The sequence below is a fragment of the Platalea leucorodia genome (genome assembly GCF_965183815.1).
Source record: "Platalea leucorodia genome assembly, chromosome: 1".
Classification (NCBI taxonomy): Eukaryota; Metazoa; Chordata; class Aves; order Pelecaniformes; family Threskiornithidae; genus Platalea; species Platalea leucorodia.
In genome coordinates this window covers 4674693-4697785 of record NC_138823.1, presented here as the reverse complement: position 1 = coordinate 4697785, position 23093 = coordinate 4674693, and the positions used below count along the sequence as shown (strand labels likewise).

The 23093-nt window shown below is 39.6% G+C and overlaps 1 protein-coding gene across 2 annotated transcripts in view; it reads left to right on the top strand.

Annotated features, from left to right (window-relative positions):
* Window positions 1–3626: 3626 nt before the first annotated feature.
* The window catches only part of DENND3 (DENN domain containing 3), a 41165-nt gene continuing 21698 nt past the window's right edge, over window positions 3627–23093 (top strand). Inside the window, exons 1-9 of one of the 2 annotated variants that reach the window (XM_082323353.1) lie at window positions 3627–3748; window positions 8811–9087; window positions 9831–9946; window positions 10450–10589; window positions 16649–16760; window positions 18321–18440; window positions 19915–20133; window positions 21567–21688; window positions 22166–22321. In XM_082323353.1, the coding sequence (XP_082179479.1) occupies window positions 3665–3748; window positions 8811–9087; window positions 9831–9946; window positions 10450–10589; window positions 16649–16760; window positions 18321–18440; window positions 19915–20133; window positions 21567–21688; window positions 22166–22321 (1346 nt within the window). In that variant the 5' untranslated portion in view covers window positions 3627–3664. The remainder of the gene's footprint in view (window positions 3749–8810; window positions 9088–9830; window positions 9947–10449; window positions 10590–16648; window positions 16761–18320; window positions 18441–19914; window positions 20134–21566; window positions 21689–22165; window positions 22322–23093) is intronic. The other variant, XM_082323354.1, reaches the window with a different exon arrangement.

Genomic DNA, 23093 nt, shown 5'->3' with positions numbered 1-23093 from the left:
GGTGAGGCTGACTGGTCGGTAGTTCCCAGGGTCCTGCCTTTTAAAAATGGGCATGATGTTTCCCTTTTCCATTGATTGGGGACTTCACCTAACTGCCTTGACTTTTCAAATATGATGGAGAGTGGCTTGGCACCTACATCAGCCTATTCCCCCAGGACCCTCGGATGCATCTCGTCGGGTCCCATGGACTTATGTATGTGCAGATTCCTCAGGTGGTCTTGAACCCAATCTTCACTTACGATGGGAGTGATTTCATTTCCCCAGTCCCTGCCTTGAGATTCAGGGGCTTGAGAGACGTAGGAAGAGAGATTACCATTGAAAACTGAGGCAAAAAAATTGTTGAGTACCCCAACCTTCTCCTTGTTGGTTTTAACTAGTTCTCCCGTCTTATTTATCTGGAGGTGTGTGTAGGTGTGTGCATACTTTTTCTTTAATCTTCCGGTTTTGGCCAACATACCTGTAGAAGCCCTTTTAATTCTTCGCATCCCTTGACAAATTCAGCTCCAACTGTGCCTTTAACTTTCCTGATCCCATCCCTACACATCCGGGTAGCATCCCTATATTCTTCCCAGGATACATGTCCCTTCTGCCACGGCTTGTGCACTTCCTTCTTACACTTTAGTTGGATCAGGAGGTCCTTACTGAGCCATGCCGGTCTCCTGCCTTCCTTGCTTGATTTCTCACACATGGGAATTGAGAGCTCTTGCACTTTTAAGAATAACGGCCTTAAAGAGCTGCCAGCTCTTCTCAGCTCCTTAAGAGCAGTTTCCCAGGAGGCCCCATTCACTAATTCTTTAAACAACTGAAAGTTTGCCCATAACCCTCAAGACTGAGGTGTTCGCAGTACAGGCATCTACAACTCAATGAGTCACTCAGAGCTCCCTTCATGGTTGATGGTGAGCAACTCAACCATTTCCATGCAATCTACAGCATGATCGTCAGACAAATCCCATTCACAGTTCCTAATTTACAGCAGTAATTTGAAAGTCGTGAGAGTAGAAGTTTGGAGATGATTTTGGAAGGTATTTCAAATGTAAGGCTGAACACGGAACATGTCACCAATGAGCATGGGATTTTGAGGGTGGCCTTGTTAAAGCTAGAGCCAGCTCAAGGCTTCTCATCTGATTGGGTAGGTTATATTTTATAAGCAAGATCGCATGAAAGAAACACAAGAGTTGTAAAATTATTTTCTCCTCTTCACAGAGGCAGTCTAGCTAAAACATAAACACTGTTATTGGAAGCTGAATTAGATTTCTACATCAAGGGAATCTTTAATTATTCAGATATGGCCCTCAGGTCCTGATAAAGCCTTACCCATGTTGACGTTATATCAAGATCAGCAGTTTTTTCTGCATATAGCTCTAAGCAGACGAGTACCACATCAGATAGTTAACAAACAAACATTTACTGTATTTGTGATCTTACAAAAAGAAAACACATAATAAAAGCTGGCATTTCTTCCTCAGTTGACAATTTTTCTTAGGAAAAAACTGATTTAACTACATGAATCTTTTTGTAGCACAGAGGGATTCTTCTCTATGTGAATTATTTTGCCTCTTACCAGTGACCCCACATAACAGGTTTCCTACTTCCAGAGTTCTCGAGATTTTATCAGATTCACATTAGTACCTTCCATCTTGTAGTTCTGTTTTGATAACTTCACCGTATCCTTGCTTTGAGGGCAACATTAATTATGAACAAGAATCATCCAGTATTTATCATTGCAGATAGCAGAGAAATCAGAAACTAATAATGATACAGATTAATTAACTACAGGGTGACCTGGATTGCTTAATAGCCTTGGTTCATTTGTAATTTTCTTTTAATGTGGTCAAATGCTAGGTCATAGTCATCGGTCAATGAATGTAAGATGTAGGACTGTCATGTTGGAAGTAATAACCCTAAGTAAACCGTACAGGGTTACAGTGGATAACCAATTAAACATTACACCCTTTTTGAATGATTCATATATTAGTCTTTCTCTGTTTTAATTAGGTGGGGATATCAGTTAGAACTAGCAATGTGACGTACCACTGTATATTCAGCAATAGTAAAGCTTATTTTTTGTGTTCATAATTCAAAAAGAATATCGGAAAAAATTGAAAAGGTTGAGAAAAGATGCACACAAGTGATTAGGAAAGAAATTTAAAAAGTATAAATTGTATAATCTCTTAAAAATAAATTGAGATTAATAATCTTGAGCTCTGCACGGAGAAATCTCTTCGTAGTAAAGAATCTGTTCAAACACCAGGCAAACCGTAACATGATGCAGTGGCAAAAAGCGAAGCTAAACAACGAAACTAAAAATGAGATGCCTAACTTTTAACAGCAACTGTTAGTAATCCCTATGGCAGGAACTCATGGTGTCAGCCAGAAGTTACAAATTTAATACAGGAATCACTCTGATTCGGTGACCTGGGCTACACAAGCTGAAGAGGATGATTTTAACAATCTCTTATGACCTTAAAGTTCATTAACATAAATCTTTGAGCCTGTGATCTTCTTCTATCCCTTTGAAGAAGTGGTCCCTGAACTTCCAGGTTTTCAAGAATTTCCTTCTTTTAGTCAGTGCTATATAAACAGAGTTTCCTATGTTCTGCGTTCATGACTTCCTCTAAGTTTGAGAACACCGGAGGCCAAATAATCTGGAGCTTTAATACCACAAAAGTTCAGATAATAAAAATCCCTGTGAAGACCACACCTGGTGTTTCCAACGTTCTTTGTACTTTTTGAAGAAGTCTGTTCTGAACCCTGGGCTGATAACAAACTCGTGATAGCCTGGAGCCATTTATACTGGGATTTTTTGCATTTACAGTACGCGAACGCTAGACCGCAAAAAAAGTTTGTGGCTGTGATGAAACCATGTCTCTCATACCTTCAGTTTCAGAGAAACTGCTCTCTACAGTTTTGCGTACTTTATGCACCGGTCCCAGAGGAAACACATTTCTCTCAGTGAAGATCTACACAGGGCCAATACATACACATTGACTCATTGTCTATTTAGATAAAACAGCTCAAAAAGAAATCCCGGAGTCTCCTAGGTTGTTTCTCTGTTGCTCCACAGGTGAAAGCACCACGCAGTTTGCATCAGCTCTGTGCTTACTGAAACTACCACCCACGGTAAACACCCACCTCTCTGAAGCGCCGGCGACGGGCAGCCCTGAGGCACCTCAGCCTCTCTGGGCCAACGGCCCCACCGGGAAATCAACCCGGGAGAAAAATGAACTTCCCTTTGGGTCGGGAAGCGTCTTCTCCCGGTGAGGAGAGGCGAGGAGAGGAGAGGAGAAGGGGACCGACGACAACGGACGACAACCGCCGGCCGCCGCGGGCCGCTGGGGCGGGAGCGGCCTCCGCCCTCAGCTCACGCGCCCGGCAGCCCGCCCGCCAACGGGCGGAGCAGGGCGACGCCCCGCCCCCTCCCCGCCTTCGAGGCCGCCGCAGAGACGCGATGCCGTTCTGACTGGTCATAGGTCCTCAGAGCGACGGGAGAGGTAGCCAATCAAAGCGCGCGTTACGGTGAGGGGCGGGGAGGGCTGTGTGAGGGAGCGGGCGCTCTCCCCCCGCACCGCCCAAGCTCGGTCCGGCCCGCGGGGAGGGGCCCAGCGGCCCTGCGGGAAGGAGTCGCCGCCGCCGGCTGTCCCGGCCGGCCCTGCCCCGCCGTGACATGGAGGACGTGCTGCCCTCGGGCCTGCTGGAGATCTGCCTGCTGGTCGGTGTGCCCAGGGAGAGGGTGAGAGCGCTCCTCCAGGTGAGAGGGGGTTGGGGGCGGGCGGGCGCGGCGGTGCCCGCCGGCCGGGTGCCTCGGCTGGTCTGTGGGGCAGCTTCTGTCAGGGCGGCTCTCTGCTCGGAGGTGTAACCGGGTCAGCTCCTCCCTGGCCGGGCCTCTCTCTTCCCAGTACGGACTTGAGTAAAACTATTGGGTTGCCTTGTTGCTGTTATCATGGGATGGAGCTGAAATGCTTTAAAGAAAGCTTGTTTTGACAGGCGGTCATCAACAAAGTAGGGATAGTTTAGGAGTGGTGGTAAATAACTACACTTTTTCAAAGGTCTGAGTGTAGATGAAGACTGCAGTGTAGCTTTATATACGCAGGAACAGCAAAATGCTTGAACAGTGCATGTCCTTTACTGGGTGATATCCCAGTTCCCGTCTTCTGTGGGAGATAAAAGCTAAAGATAGGAATAAAGCCAGGTAACTTGTATCCTTAGGACAACACGAGGTCTAAACCCCTCTGAGCTTAGTGCTCTGAATTTGGCACAGCCGGAGCAATTCAGATACGGCAGAAGTTGATGCGTTGGTTTCTGCTTTGAATATGTGGTTTGTAATTTGTTTATGATTATAGCCACTTCACGTGTGAGTTAACAATTAAACGCCTCTTCCTGATTTTGCTTTGTTAAAACGTACCGATGGTTTTGTTAGATACCTATGAGCCGCCCCGCTGTGGGAGTAGCTGTGGGGCCAGCACGTGCTGAAAAGCCGGGCTGCTCCCAGGGATCTCGGTTGTCTTGCTTCAACTTGAATTTGATTGTGTGCTCTAATAGCATTAGATAAAGAAATCTTTGTTAAACTTGTTGCTGCTCACTCGCTCAGGAGACAGCTTTTGCTGATGTCAGCTTCTTAAGTGATATCAGCTAAGCAGAGGTTCAAATTCCAGGATCTCATTTATGTATACATTCAAATTGGGGAAATAGTTGTGCCATAAATCTCACCACCAGACTTTTGAAATCAGTGTGTATGTGTGGTTTCAGCATCTGCGTGAGAAGTAAACCCAAAAGAAGGGGAATTTCTTTTTCATTCCAGTCTGCTCAGTTTGATCTCATTGATTCCAAAAAACCTGTAGAACAACAAATAAGAAATTGGCTACAAAAAGTAGAAGCCATTCTGATCACACTACAGGTTTTGAATTGTTTCTTTGCTCAAGGTATAAAATGGGAGTGTCAGAAAGGAAAGTAGTCCCTACGCTTGTCAATATTAACTGTAGTAACATCCCTGCAAGCTGTTGCACCACAGGGATTTCAATCACTGGGCAATTCAGAACTCAGGGAAAGTTTATAGATTTACTCTGCTTCCTTTTCCTTCTGTGGTACTATCTACATGAGGAAATGGTGGAATATGTTTTGTGTTTAATTTCAGTGAATGTAGAAAGAAGAGACCTTATTGACAGAAAATAAGAACATTTCAACAGAAAGTAGTGGACCTCTGATGATATTTACAGATGAAACAATAGGATAAAAATGTTGATAGTGCTTCAAATCTTGGTCTTGAAATGTGTTTGTGCATTCTCAACTTTATTGCAGTATGGACTAATAAAGTCAATAGTCAGCAGGAACGTGATGTAACCCACTCCCAAAGAAAAGTCTTATATGACTTACCTGTTGTCGATGGGGATTCCAAGAAAAAAGATACAGTTTTTCACTGAAGCTCATGAAACTGAAGTTTCATGAAGTTAACCAAGATAATTATCACTGTAAGATTTCCATTTGAAGAGATCAAAGGCTGCTATTTTTAGTTAGAGATAACTTTTTTTAGTGTATTTTGTTAGGAATGAGATGTAAAATAGTGAAGATCCTACAGCCATCTTTGATAAGACTTCTTTACCCCAAGTTATCTTCATCTCTAAAGCTGGGTTTTGATATGACAAGTGTGGTGTGCAAGCTGTCTGCGAGATGTCTCGGATCTTCCTGTCGGCTCCATCGTTGGGTTCTGTATCTACCCACCACAGTCAGTGATGCAGATCTTGTCTCTTACAGTGCCTGCATTATGCTTTCTGGCCCTGCTAACGCAGACATAACCACCAAACCCATTCTTTCCTTCTTCTGTAATGCCCCCATGGGTGTCAAGTTGTGCAAAAGAAATGAGGTGTGATCGTTGAGCATTAGTCAGCAGCGTGTGCTTGTGGCAGTGAAAAGTAACTGTGTAATGGTCTGCATCACCAGGACCATAGCTCACAGGCGAAGGGAAGGGATCGTTACTGCTATTGTTATTACTCCACACTCTTGAGGTCACATCTGGAATATTGTCCCAGATTTGGGTACCTTGATACTGGAGAACTGCTGAAAAACGGGAGTGAGACCAGAAGAAGCTAAGGTATACGAGGGCTGGAGCACAAGGGGGGAAATCTCCTTCCTAAGGGATTTCTGAAACTTGACTGGATGAGATCTAGAGCAACCTGATGTAACTTCAAAGTGATCATTGCTTTGAGCAAAGGCTTGCACTAGAACCTCCAGAGGTCCCTTCCAACCTAATTTTTCTAAGGCTTCATACTTTTCCCTGCCCAATTATTCCTTAAAGAAGCCAGTTCTTTCATGACATTCAAAATGAAATTAACTTCTTCAGTGATGGGAAGAGGAGAACAAGATCAAGGAAACTCCAAATAGCAGAGATCACACTCTGATCTGTGGTTTCAACACACTACTTCTTGTTTGTGTCTAAAATAGCGTGTTCGTTGTAAAAAGTCTGTCTCTCATCCATGTCCTATATAGCACCATTGTTACAGGAACATAATCAGTAAATGGGGTTGGAATATAATCCCTGACTTCTGGAATCTTGCAGAATTACAGGAAAGAAAAGGCATTGGTGTTTATAAGAAGCTATGTATGATGCAAGGACATTTGATAGTAAAAAGCGACAAAAGAGAAGCATTTCAAAATTGAGAAGTAACAGTAGAAGCTGAGAATATAAAGTGTTCAAAGAGTAGTAGAAACAAGTGAATATTGTTCTGTTGCTGCCTATTCGCTATTACTGAACTGAAAGGGTAAGAAAATATGACTTTGGCCGTAGACATTAATATGAGCTGACTTGAATGCTGACAAGTGAGTCACTGGGTCAGTGACAGTGCTGACAGTGCTGTTCTGTGGAAAAAAAAAAATGGTGTTTAATGCCTCTGTTGTAGTTCAAGACATCAAGGACCTGCCATTTTAGAAGCTGTTACACTGTGAGGCTATTAAATCGCTGGCTGTCATCCAGCACTTTGTAGCACAGAGATGCCTTCAATGTAAGTCAGGGATTGCCCTGTCAAAGCAACTTTGTATGAAAACCTCTGCAGGGCAAACCTGCCAAGATGAGATTGCTAGTGTTTGAGTAGGCCTGTGTTTTTCTTGCATGACAGCCTCAGGGCTGAGCCTTAATTCTTAATTTCCTTCCGAAATGTTTAGCTGCATGTTATTTTGAGAGTGATCATGTTGGATTTATCTGTGTTTCCAGTTTCTTCACTTGAAATGGATGTCAGCTGCCAACTAAGGAAAATGACACTTGAAGTTTTTAGCATGGCAGGGTATGGCACTCGGTATCCCAATTTGTAACGTGCTTTTAAAAGTCATTGCTATCCTTTGAATATCCCAGTGGATACTTATCTGAACTTTTATCTTTTCCACTCTAATTTCTTTCTAGTTCAGACTCAGTGTGTTCATTAAAAGAGTGTTTTTTCACTTCTTATTTTTATTGAAGTATTTTCTTTCAAGTATCCTATTATAGAATATGGTGGAGCTTAAGGTATAGTAACTAATACATCATGAAAGTAAGTGTGCCTTCTCATTTTTCCTATGATGCTCAAACGTGAAGACCACCACTGGTGGGCTTGTCTACTAAGACAAATAAGCTGAGACTTTCTGTTCCAAAACTTGGATGGTGGAAGATTGGCTTCAGTGAAGCAATAGAGCTTTGTATGTTGTAGCTATTTTAAAAAGTAGGGAAATGGTGAGAGAGGCCAGCATTGGTTCTCAAGGAATATCTTAAATACAAGTAATACTGATGCATCATGTCTGAAGGTAAAAGCAGCATGTATGCTTCATCTATCTTTGAATCAGTTAGCAAAAAGTTGAAAACGAAACAGCTTTTTAGCCGCAGTGAGGCTTACCTTTCCTGTTTCCAAATATCCGTTGACTAAACAAAGCTTTTACTTGCTCTTTTGACCTTGCGGGAAGAATTAAAATTGCAGTGAAGTAATTGAAAATGCAGCTACTTGTCTCTATTATATGGTCAAGAATAGAAAAAGTGCTCCCAAGTACAAGGAAATCTCCTGATCACTTCCTCCACAGGTTTTTCATAGCAAGGCAGCAAGGGCTTTCAGTGCAGTAGGACTTTACAAAGCTGCCTACTAGAAAACGTAATTTCATACCTGCTCTTGGGATGCCTGTCCCACTTAGTCATCAGTATCCAGAGAAATTTTCATGGCTTCATGTTGTACAATGTCTTAAAATTGTGTTTATTGTAAGAGTGATTGTCATTTTTAATTGTACTCTCTTAATTGCCTTATAAAGTTAAAAGTTGTCTTGTGAGAGATTGCGTGGGTGGGTTGTTGGTTTGTTTTGTTTTTTTTTTTTTTTTTTCTCTGTAGAGGAAAAACGTAGCTTTTCCTAAAGTTGAACAAAGACTTATCTAGGGAATTCAGCTGTTTTCTTTGTTTTCATTTATTTGTTGCCTGGTTTCTCTTACTACCGGTGTTTATTTTAAGTATAGCTTAAAAGCATATCTTAACACTTCAAAGGACGAAATACCGTATTTGATATTTATTAGTTTTCTTATGCCAGAGGCATAGTATTGATATGGTGCATTTTGAATGAAGAATGATTCTTTGCCTGCTGAAAATGCCCAGAGTATTCCCCTTTAATACCTGCATTAATACATGTAAAGCAAGAGATTAGAAGGAAAAACTAATTATTCAGGAAGAAGAAAAAATGTATTCTAAACCCACAGTTTTAGGGGTAAAGAGAAAATGGCTAAAAAAATAGTTTAAAAAAACTTTCAGGATTAATGTCAACTTAGCGTTGTTTGTATTTTTTATTTTTGGTGGTTTTTTTTTTTTTTTTAATAGGGTACTCAAAGAAAACCCAAAAGTCTTCTTCCCCTGGATCCAGAAGTTCTTTCTGTATTTGTGCCTCCATTTATCGGCAGAGATGATATTCAGGTGACTAATACAAGTGGTAATAACTTGAATAAAAGTAAACGCCGGTCTTTCCGAAAGAAGAAAGAGAGACCAAAGATTGAAAATGTCAAGAGTCTCAATGGGGAGCAGAAAGCACCTGACACTGAAGATATTACAGTTCCAAAGGACGTTGATCTTATTGGTTTGCCACAGCTATGCTTCCCAGGTATGGTAGGGTTCACAGTTCTTAAGGAGAACTGTTTTAATATTTATTTGTTGACCCATACTACAGCTTTTTTTTTTTTAATGCTCATCTTCTCTATCTCTTTGTATTTCGAAGTATAAAGAAATGTGTCTGCTTGTGAGCAGGTCAGTGATAAAAGCAGCTGTTGCATGAATGGGGTGCCCTTACTCCGTATGGCTATGTTGAGTGAAACACATCTATTAGCAATAGTAGCTGCAACACCTGCAAGAGAGGGAAGCCGAAAGTCACTTTAGCCCTTATTGGTAAATCTTGGTTTGAGTGAAGTGCACACGCACACACTTTTAAATCTTTTTTTCCCCCCAAAATGACTAAGTACTCTTTGACCTTTCAATTGGTGTTAAGATACACCTGAAGTAGTGACTGTTTCCTCCAGGTTTAATTGCAGAAATTTTAATATGCATGTCGCTATTGCAGGCCTTATAAATATCTTGAAAGGAAAAAAAAAAAGTGAACAAACTCCATCTATTGTATTTTGCCACTTAAAATGCAGAATAATTATATAATATTTTTGCTTCTTCCGAAAGCTTACAAGCCTTTGTAACAACCCTTAGACCAAATGGATTGCGTATGTGCGTTTTATTCCCTTAAAATGAGACATTTCTCTTGAAATTAAGTGGAAATGTGCAGTATTTGTCATGAATCACTTTTCAAGCATCTGTAGTTAAATATGTAGTTAAAAAAAAAGGTTTCTGTCTTCATTGCAGGAGGACTTTATATAACTTCTGAATCAAAAGAGGACCACATTCATTTCCTGGTCTTCACAGATGTCTGTGGTAACAGAACATACGGTGTTGTTGCACAGTACTACCAGCCCATGCAAGTATGTTATTTAACTCATGCTTTTATTAAAACATATTAAAAGATGTAAAATAAAACAAACCACTTTGAGAATAATGTCAGGTTTAATTTATGAAATTAGTTACCAGATATGCTTTTATGTTAGTAGAAATACAGAACAAATCGTATTTTATATTGCCGTTGTAAATTAAGTACCTTGGAACAGCATTGCATTAGGAAAAACAGTTATGGATTTCATTTAGGAGTTTTGAATATTTAGGAGCAGACTTTGTCCCTCGGACATTTTGTTTGGTGAAGATTGTACCCTGTTTTCTTTTTGTAAATATCTTTTGCACTGAAATTCTTTTTAATGCTTATATCTAAGTCTTGGAGGCTGACATTTTTCTGAAAGCTTAAGGGAGATAGGATACCCAATTCCCTCTAAATTTCAAGGGGATTTGGATGCCTATCTCTAGTGTTCTCAAGAAAATATCAGCCATAAGTTCATGATTAACATAAACGCATTAATCTGTAGTTTTCTTGCAGGATGGCTGTATTTCCTCGAACGGGCAGGCCCATTGGGAATCTGCGCAGACTGGGAAGATGCCTGTCTGTTTTGTACCACTTGCTATTTGTGTTATATCCAGATATCCATATTTTAATGCCCTCAAGGATTGTCTCTCTTGGTAAGACTTGCTATCCTGTGTGTTTCTCCTGCAAATAACTGTGTAGGTTTTAATACGTGGATTTGCACGATGTGGTCAGGGTAGCTACATAATGCTAAAACTGGCGTTAGTTTTAAGTTACAGTAGTGTGAGATGTGTGGGAGAGGAAAAGAAGAAATGTAATGTGAATGTTACCCAGACAGTAAATGCAAGTTCTAAATATCAAGGAAATTAGGTATGATGTTGTCTTTGTTTTCTCTGAGGCTTTTGGTAAGTCTAAAAAATACTAATTTACAGGGAACAGATTTCTCAGATTTTGGTTTTTTGGAAGAGGGTTAACTGTAATTTTGCCACACTGGTAAAAATCACTTTTGAAAGCACAAAAACCTCTTTATAATGCACCAAATAAAGGTCATAAGAACATGAACATATGTATTAATAAGCAGTTAATAACACTTTATTCTTTAACTAAATAATCCAAGTCACTTGAGGGAGTACAGTGGTTACTCGGCTGTCATAGAACTAGGAGAGAAAGATCTTAGAATGCAGAATACTTCACTGGTTAGAAACACTCAAATACTCCACAGTGTAGATAAATTAAAAGAGAAGTGAACATAGGTCTGTCTTGTTATTCAGTAATTTAACTTATTTTGAGGTTGTGTGTTGCTTTATTGTTAAATTATTAAAATCTATGTGCTTCTATTCTGAAGTGGATTAAAAATGCCTTGCGTGAGGGAGCCTGTCTCTGTACATTGGACATTACTGGGTAATCTTCACTTGCAGACTTGTAGTCCACAAGTAGAAGAGGTTTGGTTTTGGTTGTTTTTTTTTTTCCCCCCACTAAATTCCAGTCAAGCTTTCTAGAGTCAAATTTGAAGTCAGGTGTTTTCCTTTTGCAGGTATTTGCTTCTCATACATAAGTTGAAAGATGTTAGGGTTGTAGGTCGGAGCTTGAATCTTCCAGTTTGTTCTGCTGGCGGTCGGTATGCTGAGCAGATGAGCAAGCAAGGCTGTGCTTCCTGGGTGCTAGCTGAGGTGCATCACTAGCCCCTAACCTGCCTCCGGAGCAGGATGAGACCTGAGCAGTCGTTTCCCCACCCCATGCACCTCTTCTTCCTAACGCTGTGAGCTTGGATCTGGTTGGAGCACTGGCTTTCCCTGGCTTTGATGAAGAGGGAGCCCTGGTGGAACAAAGCAGTGCCTTCCTCTTGGGCAGTTCAGATGTTGCCTCCAAAAAAGCTGTGATACCAGAAATGAGTCACTCTGGCAGCCCTTCACTATGAGCAAACGCATCACTGATGCTGTTCGTGCTACCTCTGCTCTGTCATTTTCAAAGCATGAGTAAGGGGGTTTCATGTGGAAAAGGGACTTCAACATAATCATAGAATGCTTTGGGATGGAAGGGAACTTTAGAGGTCATCTGGTCCAACCCCCCTGCGATGAGCAGGGACATCTTCCACTAGATGAGGTTGCTCAGAGCCCTGTCCAACCTGACCTTGAATGTTTCCAGGGATGGGGCATCTACCACCTCTCTGGGCAACCCGTTCCAGTGTTTCACCACCCTCATTGTAAAAAATGTCTTCCTTCTATCTAGTCTGAATCTACCCCCTTTTAGTTTAAAACCATTCCCCCTTGTCCTATCGCAACAGGCCCTGCTAAAAAGTCTGTCCCCATCTTTCTTGTAGGCCCCCTTTAAGTATTGAAAGGCTGCAATAAGGTCTCCCCGCAGCCTTCTCTTCTCCAGGCTGAACAACCCCAGCTCTTTCAGCCTTTCCTCATAGCTAGGTATTCACAGGTTAGTGCGAAATCGAGATAATCAGTAAAATAAAAAGGAAATGTTTGTTTCCCTTTCTCCTTTCTTGCCCAGATCACTTTTTCCATTCCTTATGTTTAAGTCCATTACATCAGCTGTGGGTATTGCAGGAGCTGATTCATTGCTGCCTTTTTATAGTCTCAAATCTCAAGTAAACGCTGCTCTGCATGTCACTCTTAACAGCCATATACCTGCGCTGTGGTGCTTTACTGTTTATATCCAGTCTTTATAATAGCATTCATGCTTCTTCTATACTGTGAACTCAGCCGGGATGAAGGCTCATTAGTATAGATATAGATATATTAGTATAGATATAAATAGTATAGATTTAGCTTTACAGTTATGGGTTCATCGGTGGTTTGTAAGTATATTCATAAATGAGTAATCTCCTCTCTGAAGTGAGACATCTCTGAGCTGGGAGAAGCAGTCAATTTGTGAACAGATTTTTAAATAGCTCACTAAGGGAGAAGAGGGGAAAATGTTCATGAAAACCATGGAAAATTCCAGAAGTTACAAAAACATTTCCAGGTTTCATGTTTGTTTAGAGCAGACAGGAACCAGGTGGAGTTAACTCTGTAGAGATGCAAACTTCTGCCTCTGAGTGGGTATTTTAAACATTATAATTGAACATCTCTGCCTTGATATATATATATATAAAATATATATATTTTTGCACCTATTTAAAGCATTAATGTCCAAGCTAACTACTATGGATGGCTTTTCCCTTTAAGCTGAGTCTGTACTGGTTTCTAAGAGGAGTTCAGATTTATCAGTAACATACCATCTAAGCTTTAAGTGATTTGTAAATCTGTGAATAATTATAGGGGAGTTGTCAACACAACAATAGCCTTCCACGTCAGTACTGTGTGTTGTCCTGGTCATTTAACAGGGGAATTTGTCGTATAGTTGCACAGCTCTTCTCACTCCTTTTTGTTGCTGCATCTGGACGTAAGATGCAAGTGTGTGTAACTGGCAGGAGAGGGGGAATGCAAGTGACAAAGCTGCGTTTGGTGCTGGCGTTTCCCGCTGTACTGGAAACTTGACTGATTAAGTTTCCATTATATTTTCTTCTGGATTTTTTTTTTTCTAAAATCTCATGATCACCACGTATTTTCCTTGATACTATTTGATAGATAATTTCAGAATGTCTGCCTTTTCGTGTTTGTTTTGTTTTGTTTCGTGGTTGTTTTTGTTTGTTTGGTTGGTTTGGTTTTTGGTTGTTTTTTTTTTTAGAAAAAGTATTTTACTGTGCCAGAGTGTACTTGAGTGGGAGGAAAGGAAGGGGTGGAGACGTACTGTTTCTCCTTATTTTGGCTGTGTTACTGAAATTTTTCCATATGGCATGAAACAGCTGCTGGGATGTGTGGCTGTTCTGAATGGAATGTAAGCAATTACAGTAAAGACCTCAACGATACATTTTGAGCAGCTGTACAGCTAAGGATGTTTCAGCTTTTTGTGAGGTTACGAAACATTGACATTGTTTTCCTGTAAACCAGAAAGGGAGTTGATTTTTGATTCAGATGCCTTAGCTGTAATCAGGTGGCCAATGGGTTAAAAATTTAATGAAATGTTTTTGTTGACCGAGTGTACTCAAGTAGTAGTGCCTGGTATACTTAACAAATAATAACATGTTCAACAGTGTGCTTGTATCCTTGGTATGCTTCAGTGGCGGTTTGCAGGATGCTTCAACTGATGAGTCATTCTGCGAGTCTGGGGATTTGAAAACACTTGCTGGTGGACCTCAGACCACCTATTTCTAGTGTGTAGCCCTTTCCTTGTGAGAACTAGTGAAAAAATACTACTTGTTATTGCTAATGAAGGCTGGATGTTGGAAGTAGCGTCTAAAGGAGTCCTGCTTCCATCCAGGACTTTTTTGCAACAAAAGATTTAATTTTCCTCCAGAATTCTGCTGTGCATAGCTTATTTTCTCCAGGACCTGCAGTGCACAGGATTGCTTATAGGTGGGGTGGTACTTGTTTTCATTCAGAAGAGTCCTGAAAAGTATTTTATTATCATAAGCATTCCCAGATAAAACCTGCGTTCCTAAACTTTTTCAAAGGGCAGAGTATAGTAGAAATTACAACCAAAAACTGAGATACAAAGACAACGTCAAACTATAAATCCATGCAGGTGCTTTGATCTGCAAGGTGAACTTGCAAGCTTTCATCATACTAATGAAGGTCTTCATATTCTGTGTAATTAATTTTATAACTAACTCACATATTGCTAGTGTTCAGTGCTTCCAAACCCAGAACAATTTGAATGGAGCGTGTCTGCCTCTCTCCAAAGCAAGCGGATGTGTATCTAGACTGCTTCACAACACCGCGACTGTTGGATTATTCGACATCATTATTTGAAAAGGTTCAGTTTTAAATTGAGAGGTTTTGGCCCTTTGCACAGGTAGTTTTACTTCAATCTGTTACGCTACATGAAAAGTGAAATATTGCTGGCAGTCATCTCCTTCTGGATGAACTCCCGCCTTGGATGGATGAATGGGCTCCATTCAGACAGTAAATCTTCCAACCTGTGTATTAGTCCTTTCAGCCGCCTTGAGAAAAGGTGGAAGTGTGCAAATACCTCACAGCATCGAGGCAGTACAAAGGACCTATTCTTAGATGTTCTTGCTTTCTGAAAGCTCTGTCTGTGGACAGTTAATAGAGGTAATGGAAGGTTGATAAACTCCTTAGCTCTCCGCTTTAATGTTTCAGAGATTACTTCATTTATTTCAGCAGACGTTTGCAGTGCAGAGCTGTCAGCTGCTATTACGTTGCATTAATGGGCACAGCGTACTGATTAGGGAGCTCTTACCGTCCTTTCTGTACATCTGCTGCTTTTTCAGCACCGGGGTCAGGTTGTTTCTGTTGTAACATTTACTGGATATGTTGACATGTGCCTTTTGTCTCAAAAAACCCCAACAAACAAACAAACAAAAGGCAGGTTTACCTATGCTGTTAGGCCACATCTAAGGTGTTGCGAAGTGTGACAGCATATTTGTTTAAATTGATGACTCTACTGTCTGGTTTGCTTTGATAATTCTTAAATTCCCCTCCCCCTGCCTCCTCTGTGCCCTTAAATAGCTGATGGGCTTTTGGGGAGTATGTCTAACAGCCTAGTACTCAGCCCAGGGCAGTTTCCAAATGTAAATTTAGTGAACTTAAATGTCTCATTAATCCAATTAAAAGCTCAGTAATATACAACAGGATATTTTTATTCAGGAATCTAAATGCCATACACAAATATGATGTCCTGGATTCTGATATATCTCTTGACCTGTTCAGTTGCTTTCTAGAACACTTTCTCCCTGAAGAACAAGTATTCTTCTGCAGGAAACCAGTAAAACTGCAAACTGAAATAAAACCTCGAGGGACTATATAGCCATATTAAGTTCCTAGTTTCTGTATATATAGATTTGCAGGCTTAAATTTCTGATTTTGTAAAGGTTTGCGGTCTTCTTTTTTTTTTCTTTTTTTGCTATGAACATGCATGTGAATCATGTATCGAACAAAATGCCCTTTCTGACTACAAATGCTTCTTAATTGTTACGTTTCAGAAATGCCGTTGGACTTAACGGTTTGCAGTCTTGTGTATGCTTAAATGTTGATGAATTGATCTGGCATATAAATATAAGCCGCATGACCTTTGTGGCTTTGACACAGCTAGGATAATGCAGTTCTAAAATAGAAACATGTGATAGGTTTGTGCAACTGTATTTATTCTTTGTATGGGTAGGAACAATAGCAAAGAGCAGCGTTCATGCAGGCCTAGGCCTTACACTAAATATGGCTCTTGCTTCACATTCCTCTGCCGTTAAGCCCGTGTCTACAACCTCTCTTTTCCTCTGATGCTGTTTTCCATCCCAGAGCTGATGTCTAATGCTTGGGATGGGAGGACCGCCATGGCACTGTTGCAGCTGTGGGTGTTTTGTTCCTCAGGCAATCTCTGTAAGACACTTCCTTTAGCTGTGTCTCACCTCTAGGTTTTCTTTGCCATCATAAGACCCAGTGTGCCATCTGCGTCCTCCGATACATACGATGCAGTAGTAAGTTATGCATGGAAGTAAAAAAACCTGCTTCTGACACAGCAGCATCATTAAAATTAAATGGACCCGCTAAAGTATCTAATAAATTAGAAATTAATTAGCTGGAATAATAGCTTCATTGCTCCTATTTTTTTTTTTCTTTAGTTCTACATTATCAGCAAAAAGGCTTTTTTTTTTTTTTGTTCGCGTATTACTATTTACAAGTAATCTTCTGTAATTTAATTTCAGCTTACTAGTGCAACTGCGGCCTTTCAAGGATTTAGATATTGAGGAGCACATAAAAGAATTTGCAGCAAAATTATTTTTAATACCCAGCCCGCCACCAGGACCACTCCACTTGGTAACTACTGATGCTGAATTTTATAATTGCTTTAACATTATGTCTTATAAAGCACTAAGATGTTGTTTTCTATAAATTGGGGGAAATTCTTCACTGTCAGGTCAGAGATATTACTTGCTGATATAAAACTGATGTCAATAGCTGTGCTTTGAAAATAAGACTATGCATTATTAGTACACAAAATAATGGTGTGCCCAGGGTGCAGGCTTGAGCACTGGCATAGCAGTTGGTCATGCTGTTTAATTTTTAATACTCTTCTGGGAAGAATTTGGCTCATGCCAACTACTTATTGTCTGAGATGATGCCTGCGTAGGTCTGGGGACAGCATCATCTCGCTTTCGGTTTCTAGAGGGGCAGCCAACATAGTCTCTACTAGAAGCGATTGGAAGCTCCAGTCTGTAACTGCTCTGTAAGAATGGAAGCTTAGCGTTCACCTGAACAGTATGCCATTGCCATCTCATTGAATACACATGAATAAACTCCAGTAAATGATGTAACTATCACTCAACCAAAGTGTGGGAGCTCCCTATCTTGTGTCTCGTATCGAGACGTGCTGTCTGATGTGGGTGCTCATGGCTGTCATCTTGATTGTGCGATGGGTGGATGTGAAGTGCAGTCCCTCTGAGAGAAAAGAGGCCAAAGAAATAAGTTGCTGGAACAACACGTACAGCTCTGGACTTGTTCTTTTCTTGTGTCTAAATGACTCTGGGGAAGCAGAACAGTGTGTAGTGGATTAAATGTTCTGGATTGCCTGCTGCCTGGATAAGACCTAGCTGAGAAGAGAAGCTCGCATAAACATTTGTATGCAGTGTAGAAGCCGAGATGTGTGGGCTGTATTTTCTTCTTTATAACCCTTCCCAATTCAACGTATATGTTAGCTGAGTCAGTGATTTCAGCACACCTTCTCTTTTGTCTACTGAGATGCCTTCTAGGGAAGCAGTACTTCTCCTTAGCTGCTTTCCTTGACCCTGGGATGAGGGGTTAGGAGCGAAGACAAAAATAACACAGCTGCAAAATTGTCTGAATGATTGGCTGAACCAGCTGCTAAGTGCTGAAATATGGAGCACGTGCAGGATTTGGCCCTCAGAGATTTGAGCTGGAGTATTTGAAACGCTGAAAGAGCTCATTCATTTTGGCTTGTTCTGTCTTCTTAACGTGAGCACCTGTGTTCAGTTCTTTTGTTCATATTTTTTCTATTTCCTGTATGAATTTTATCAGTACTTTTGATTTCCCAGTGGTATCTACAAATACAAATTCCATTATTTTATTATGCTTATAAGAAAGCAAGTTTAATTCTGTTAAAGGAATATATATATATATATATTTATTTAAAGTTTTATTGGCTATGAGAATGAAAGGGGACAAAGTCCATGTTAATCTTTCAAGCTAGTTATTATGTCTTTTAATATTTCCCTCTCTTTCTATTTCAGTTTTCTCTAGTATGCAAATATGTCTTCTCGCTCTCAATTAATATTTTGTAGTTGCAAATAAAATCCCGAATTAAATGTGTTGTGGGAACATTTTCATTAAGAATTAAATGGAAAACATCTGTTATTACAGGTATTTAATATGAAACCACTTCAAATCATAATTCCTTCACGAGAGGATCCAGACAGTCCAGTTATTGACTTGGATCTTCATCTTCCGTTGCTGTGTTTCAAGCCAGAACAGGTGCTGCAGGTAAAACTAACTGATACTTTAAAATGTATTAGATTGACAGTGCTGGTAATTTGTGGTTTAAAAAAAATCAAGATGTTTAGTTACCCAAAAACCATTATAAACCCAGGAATTCGGAATAGTGTTAGTTCTGCATATTAGAGATATGGCACAATAAAAATATACTTCTTATTAAGATATTTTGTTATTTATAGACCAGATTAGATTAAGTCATATTGGATTTCTTCTGTGGTTTAGCAATAGGTGCTAAATTTCTTAAGAATATATTTTAAAATATAAATACCGAAGCAGATTGACAGATTTTATTTTGAATTCTCATTACATGCCTTGCTACAAGATTCATAAGAACCTTTTCATGTGTAAGAAAAGGGTCTGTAGGATGGATTGGTAACAGTTGGCACTCTCATATAAATAAAGTGTAAATGATGTAGAAAGACAGGAAAATACAAAAAGCTATTTGCAAATAATTTTTTCAGTGCTTCATAGAATCGTACAATAATTTTGGTTTGGAGCATCCTTTGTAGGTTTCCTGATCCAACTCCCTGCTCAAAGACCACTTGTGAAGTTTGCTCAAGGTCGTCAGTATTGTTGGTGCCACTTCCTCTAAAATGAACAGATTGGAGGCCTCTTTCCAGGGCTGCTTGTAAACCTCCTCAGTCCTGAAAGCAGGCAATACTGGCTTTTTTTTTGGGGGGGGGGGGGTATGCCCATTCTTCCACCCATGTGGGCTTCTGCCCACATGTGCACGTTACGAATAAAACTTCCAACTGAAATAGTCTTTATTACTTTATTTTAAATCCAAAATGGTTCTCTGCAACTGGTGCACCTTGAGCATGGAGTTTTATGCGTTAGCACCTCTGTGAGATGTCCCATGTGTGCCGTTAGTCGTCTTGGCTTGAATTCATCCCACCTAACTTGAGGCATTTGAGTTTGGTGCTTAAATGCCATCGGGTCCCTTTCTATGGGTGGAAAAGGGTGGGCATCTCCAGATAGCTTCCTGAATTGCTCTGTGAAAGCACTGCTCTGCAGTGGCACGATAAGGAATGTGACTAGCTAGAGTCTTGAATAGATGTTTGGCTGAGATGTCTAAGTCTTTGTGCTCATCATCAAAGACAGGTTTGCTTATATTCTTCATCTGGGTACTTTTTATAGGCATTTTACAGCCTAATACTGCGAAAGAAAGGCAACAGGTCTTCTCAGCAATTCCAGCTAAATCCTAGCCTCATTGACATTGGTCGCAAAGCTCTCATTGACTTTCAATGCCAATTAAACTTTCTCTCCTTTTCTGTTTTCCTCTCTTCTTAATTTTGTAAGAATCCTTATGTGGACATTATTTCAATTTATAAATATGTTAAGGTAGCTATTAGAAAACAGAACTTGTGAGGCTGAGTTTCGCAAGCAGACGAAATATTTATGCGTATGTAGTATGTTCTAGATATAACTCTTTATGAACACTTAACATTTTGGTTTTTTCCAGATTATGACCTGTATTTTGACTGAGCAGAGAATAGTTTTCTTCTCTTCTGATTGGGCTCTGTTGACACTCGTGGCTGAATGCTTTATGTTGTACCTTCATCCTCTTCAGTGGCAACACACTTTTGTGCCTATTCTGTCGCGGCAAATGCTGGATTTTTTAATGGCCCCAACATCTTTCCTTATGGGATGTCATATTGATCATTTTAAAGAAGTTAGCACGGTACGTTTTAGACAATTGCCACTCTTGCTGTTCACTTTCTGTGCATTTGTTCCCTTCTTTCAGATGCATCTAGAAACTTGCTTTTCTTATTTAGGCGTGTGAGAAGTGAAGAAATGAAAAGTAATGGAGCCATACTGATGTGACCACTGGCTTACTGGAAAAAACTTATTGTTTTATCCCTTACCTTTCTTTTCTTTGCAAGATAATATCATGATTTTTGCAAGTTCAAGTTTCATTTGGGGAAAAATTCAACTTACATGTCATTTGTATAGTATAAAGAGTTTCCCTTCAGATTGGTGAGGTTATTTTTTGCTCAGAGTTGTGTGGGATGAATTAGGTGCCTTTTCCAGGCATCTGGGTTAAGAATTGAGCATGCACTTGAAAATACTGTAATGATGCTGCTGTTCCCCATTGTGGAGTTAAGTATTTAATAAAATAAGAAAGAAAAAGCAATGTAAAGAATATAATCTTGCAATTTTTCTGAGGGGTTTTTTGTCTTCTTTTTTCAGAATCTTATTTAACTAAGCCTCTCTCAGTGGGTAACGTTAATCTTGGTTACCCAGAAAGATTTAAGAAAAACTCAGCTTCATAGTGGAGAGCTAATGTGAATATATTTTTTTGAGGGTGTCACATAGGGTTTCTGTGAGTGTTCAAAACCGAACACAGAAAAATTGTGTAAATTTGTATTAGATTAATCCGTCTAATTATAAGCCAAAGTGAAACTGGTCCATCTAGGCAAGTCCAAAATGAACAAAGAATTAAGTTAAAATGAAGGAGATAAATATTTTATTTTAGTTAGCGGTAAGATGATGTCACTATCAGAAATAAGTACAGATTAGAGAACACGCTTTTCTTTGATATAATTTGAAAGACTTTATGTTTGCTTATATATACACTGTGTTGCAGTCTGATCTTTAAGGTTATTAAAATTGCAAACTGAGGGATCAGCCTGTGCTTTACCTCCATGTGACTTTTGTGCATTAGCATGTGTTTCTGTGTTTGAGACTAATACACAAACCCTCCCTCCCCCTGTTAGCCCACAGGGTAAGTACAGGAGTAAATGCTGAATGGAGAAAGCTTGCCGGGAGCTTCTTTGTGTACGTATATATGGTTTTGTACATCTCTTCATAATGTATACCTTTTCAAGGATGGGCTTAGAGATCCAGGATTAATTTAATACTACATGAAGCACATATTAGGTTAACATATGTTTATATACTGAGATTAATATCTATTAATTTAGTGACCTTTTTTTTTCTTGGAAGTAATTGTTTAGTTATCCATATGATCTTCTAGTTGGGGAAAAAAGCCATTCCTTTTCTGGTTTACCTTCTTGCTGAAATAATTCATTGTCTGAGGAGTACATAAAGGAGAAGTAAATGTTTTTACAACATAAGCATATTTACAGCCATTCTATTTTCTTTTGTTAAAAGGAAACTGAAGACTTAATTCTAATTAATATAGATAACGGAGACATTACACATTCAAAAATGGCTGAAGAGGAACCTGAAATTCCAGATGTTCCAGCACAAGCAGCGGAAACTTTCATAAAAAGGTGAAAAGATGTTGAAGTTTTGTTTATCTTAGTGCATAAATCATGCTTGACCTTCTAAGGTTTTTTTTTTTTATTTTGTATTATTAATTACTATCTTATATTATATCATTCATATAAGAACACTGTATTTGCTAAGGGCAAATTGAAAATTTCAATTAATTAATAAACAAGTAACTCTAAGCAGTCCTAATCATAACCATATTGTTTTACAATACCTGGAATGCTTGTTGCTTTTTTATTACTGATACTGATTATTCTCTGAACTTCACTGTTCTTGACACAGAAGACTGAGTGCACTGTGATTTACATGTACTAGTAGGACTTCCAGGAATCTTGTTAGCTTGTCAACACTTGCAAATCAATCTTGCACTTTCTCTAGCTGTAAGATGTGTGAGGCCTAAATGACTTTTTCTTTAAAAGGTATGAAAAAAATCGTTGGTGTTAGGATGTAATTTGATAATTTTCTTCTCTGTGTAGAGTGGAGAGTCTTCAGCTGCATTACGATCTAGAGCTCTGCCATCTCCGAGCCAGCACAGATCTTGGTGAACTCCAAATGCGTAGAAGGGCTTGGCAACAGAAACTGAATACGGAAGTTCAGCAAACAACTTTGCAGTTAATTGTTAATATCTTCAGGTGAGTCGATATAGTATTTTTTATTATAAGAGCATATGGCACTGGTTAAGACACTTCCACTGTCACTGAAAATATTCTTTATTTTGTCTTACTTAAGAGATTTATGAAATATTGATAAAGTTTTTTGAGGGAAATTGAGAAGGAGGTCCTGCTGGAATATCAATAATTAATGTATTCGGGTACATATACATCGCTAGGACATCTTAGATAAAACTATTCTAATTTTGAACCTTATTGTGTCTCTTGTATGAAGATTACAGGAAGAGGAGTGCAGTCCTCACATTTCATAATTAGGAAAAGCTTAAGGGCCCGTAGCGGTATTAATTTGTAACTGGAAACAGTCACTCCTGTTAGAGAAAAATGAATTTGAACTGGGACAGGGTAGAAGAGCTGAAAGCGGGATCGGGAGTTCAGAACACCTGGATGTGTTTTGGCTAACTGTACAAATTCTGAGAAGGGATGAGAGATCTGGAGATTGCAACCACAAGAGAATGAAGGAGGGAGAGGAGCTGTTTCAGCTCAAGGACAGAGTTGGCACAAGAACTTCTGGGTATTTGGTGTGGTTTGGGAGTGACATTTTAATAATGATGTGGGGTAGGTTGTGTTTTGTTTTTTTTCCTCTAGAAAAAGGTCCAGCTATGCTAATTTTCCTTGTTTCTTAACCTAATCTAATGTGTTTACCCACAGTTGCTTTATCTGGGTACTGGTTGTAACTCCTGCTGTTACTTGCTTGTATTTGGGGAGGGAATGGAAGTGCGACAGGTGATTTGTA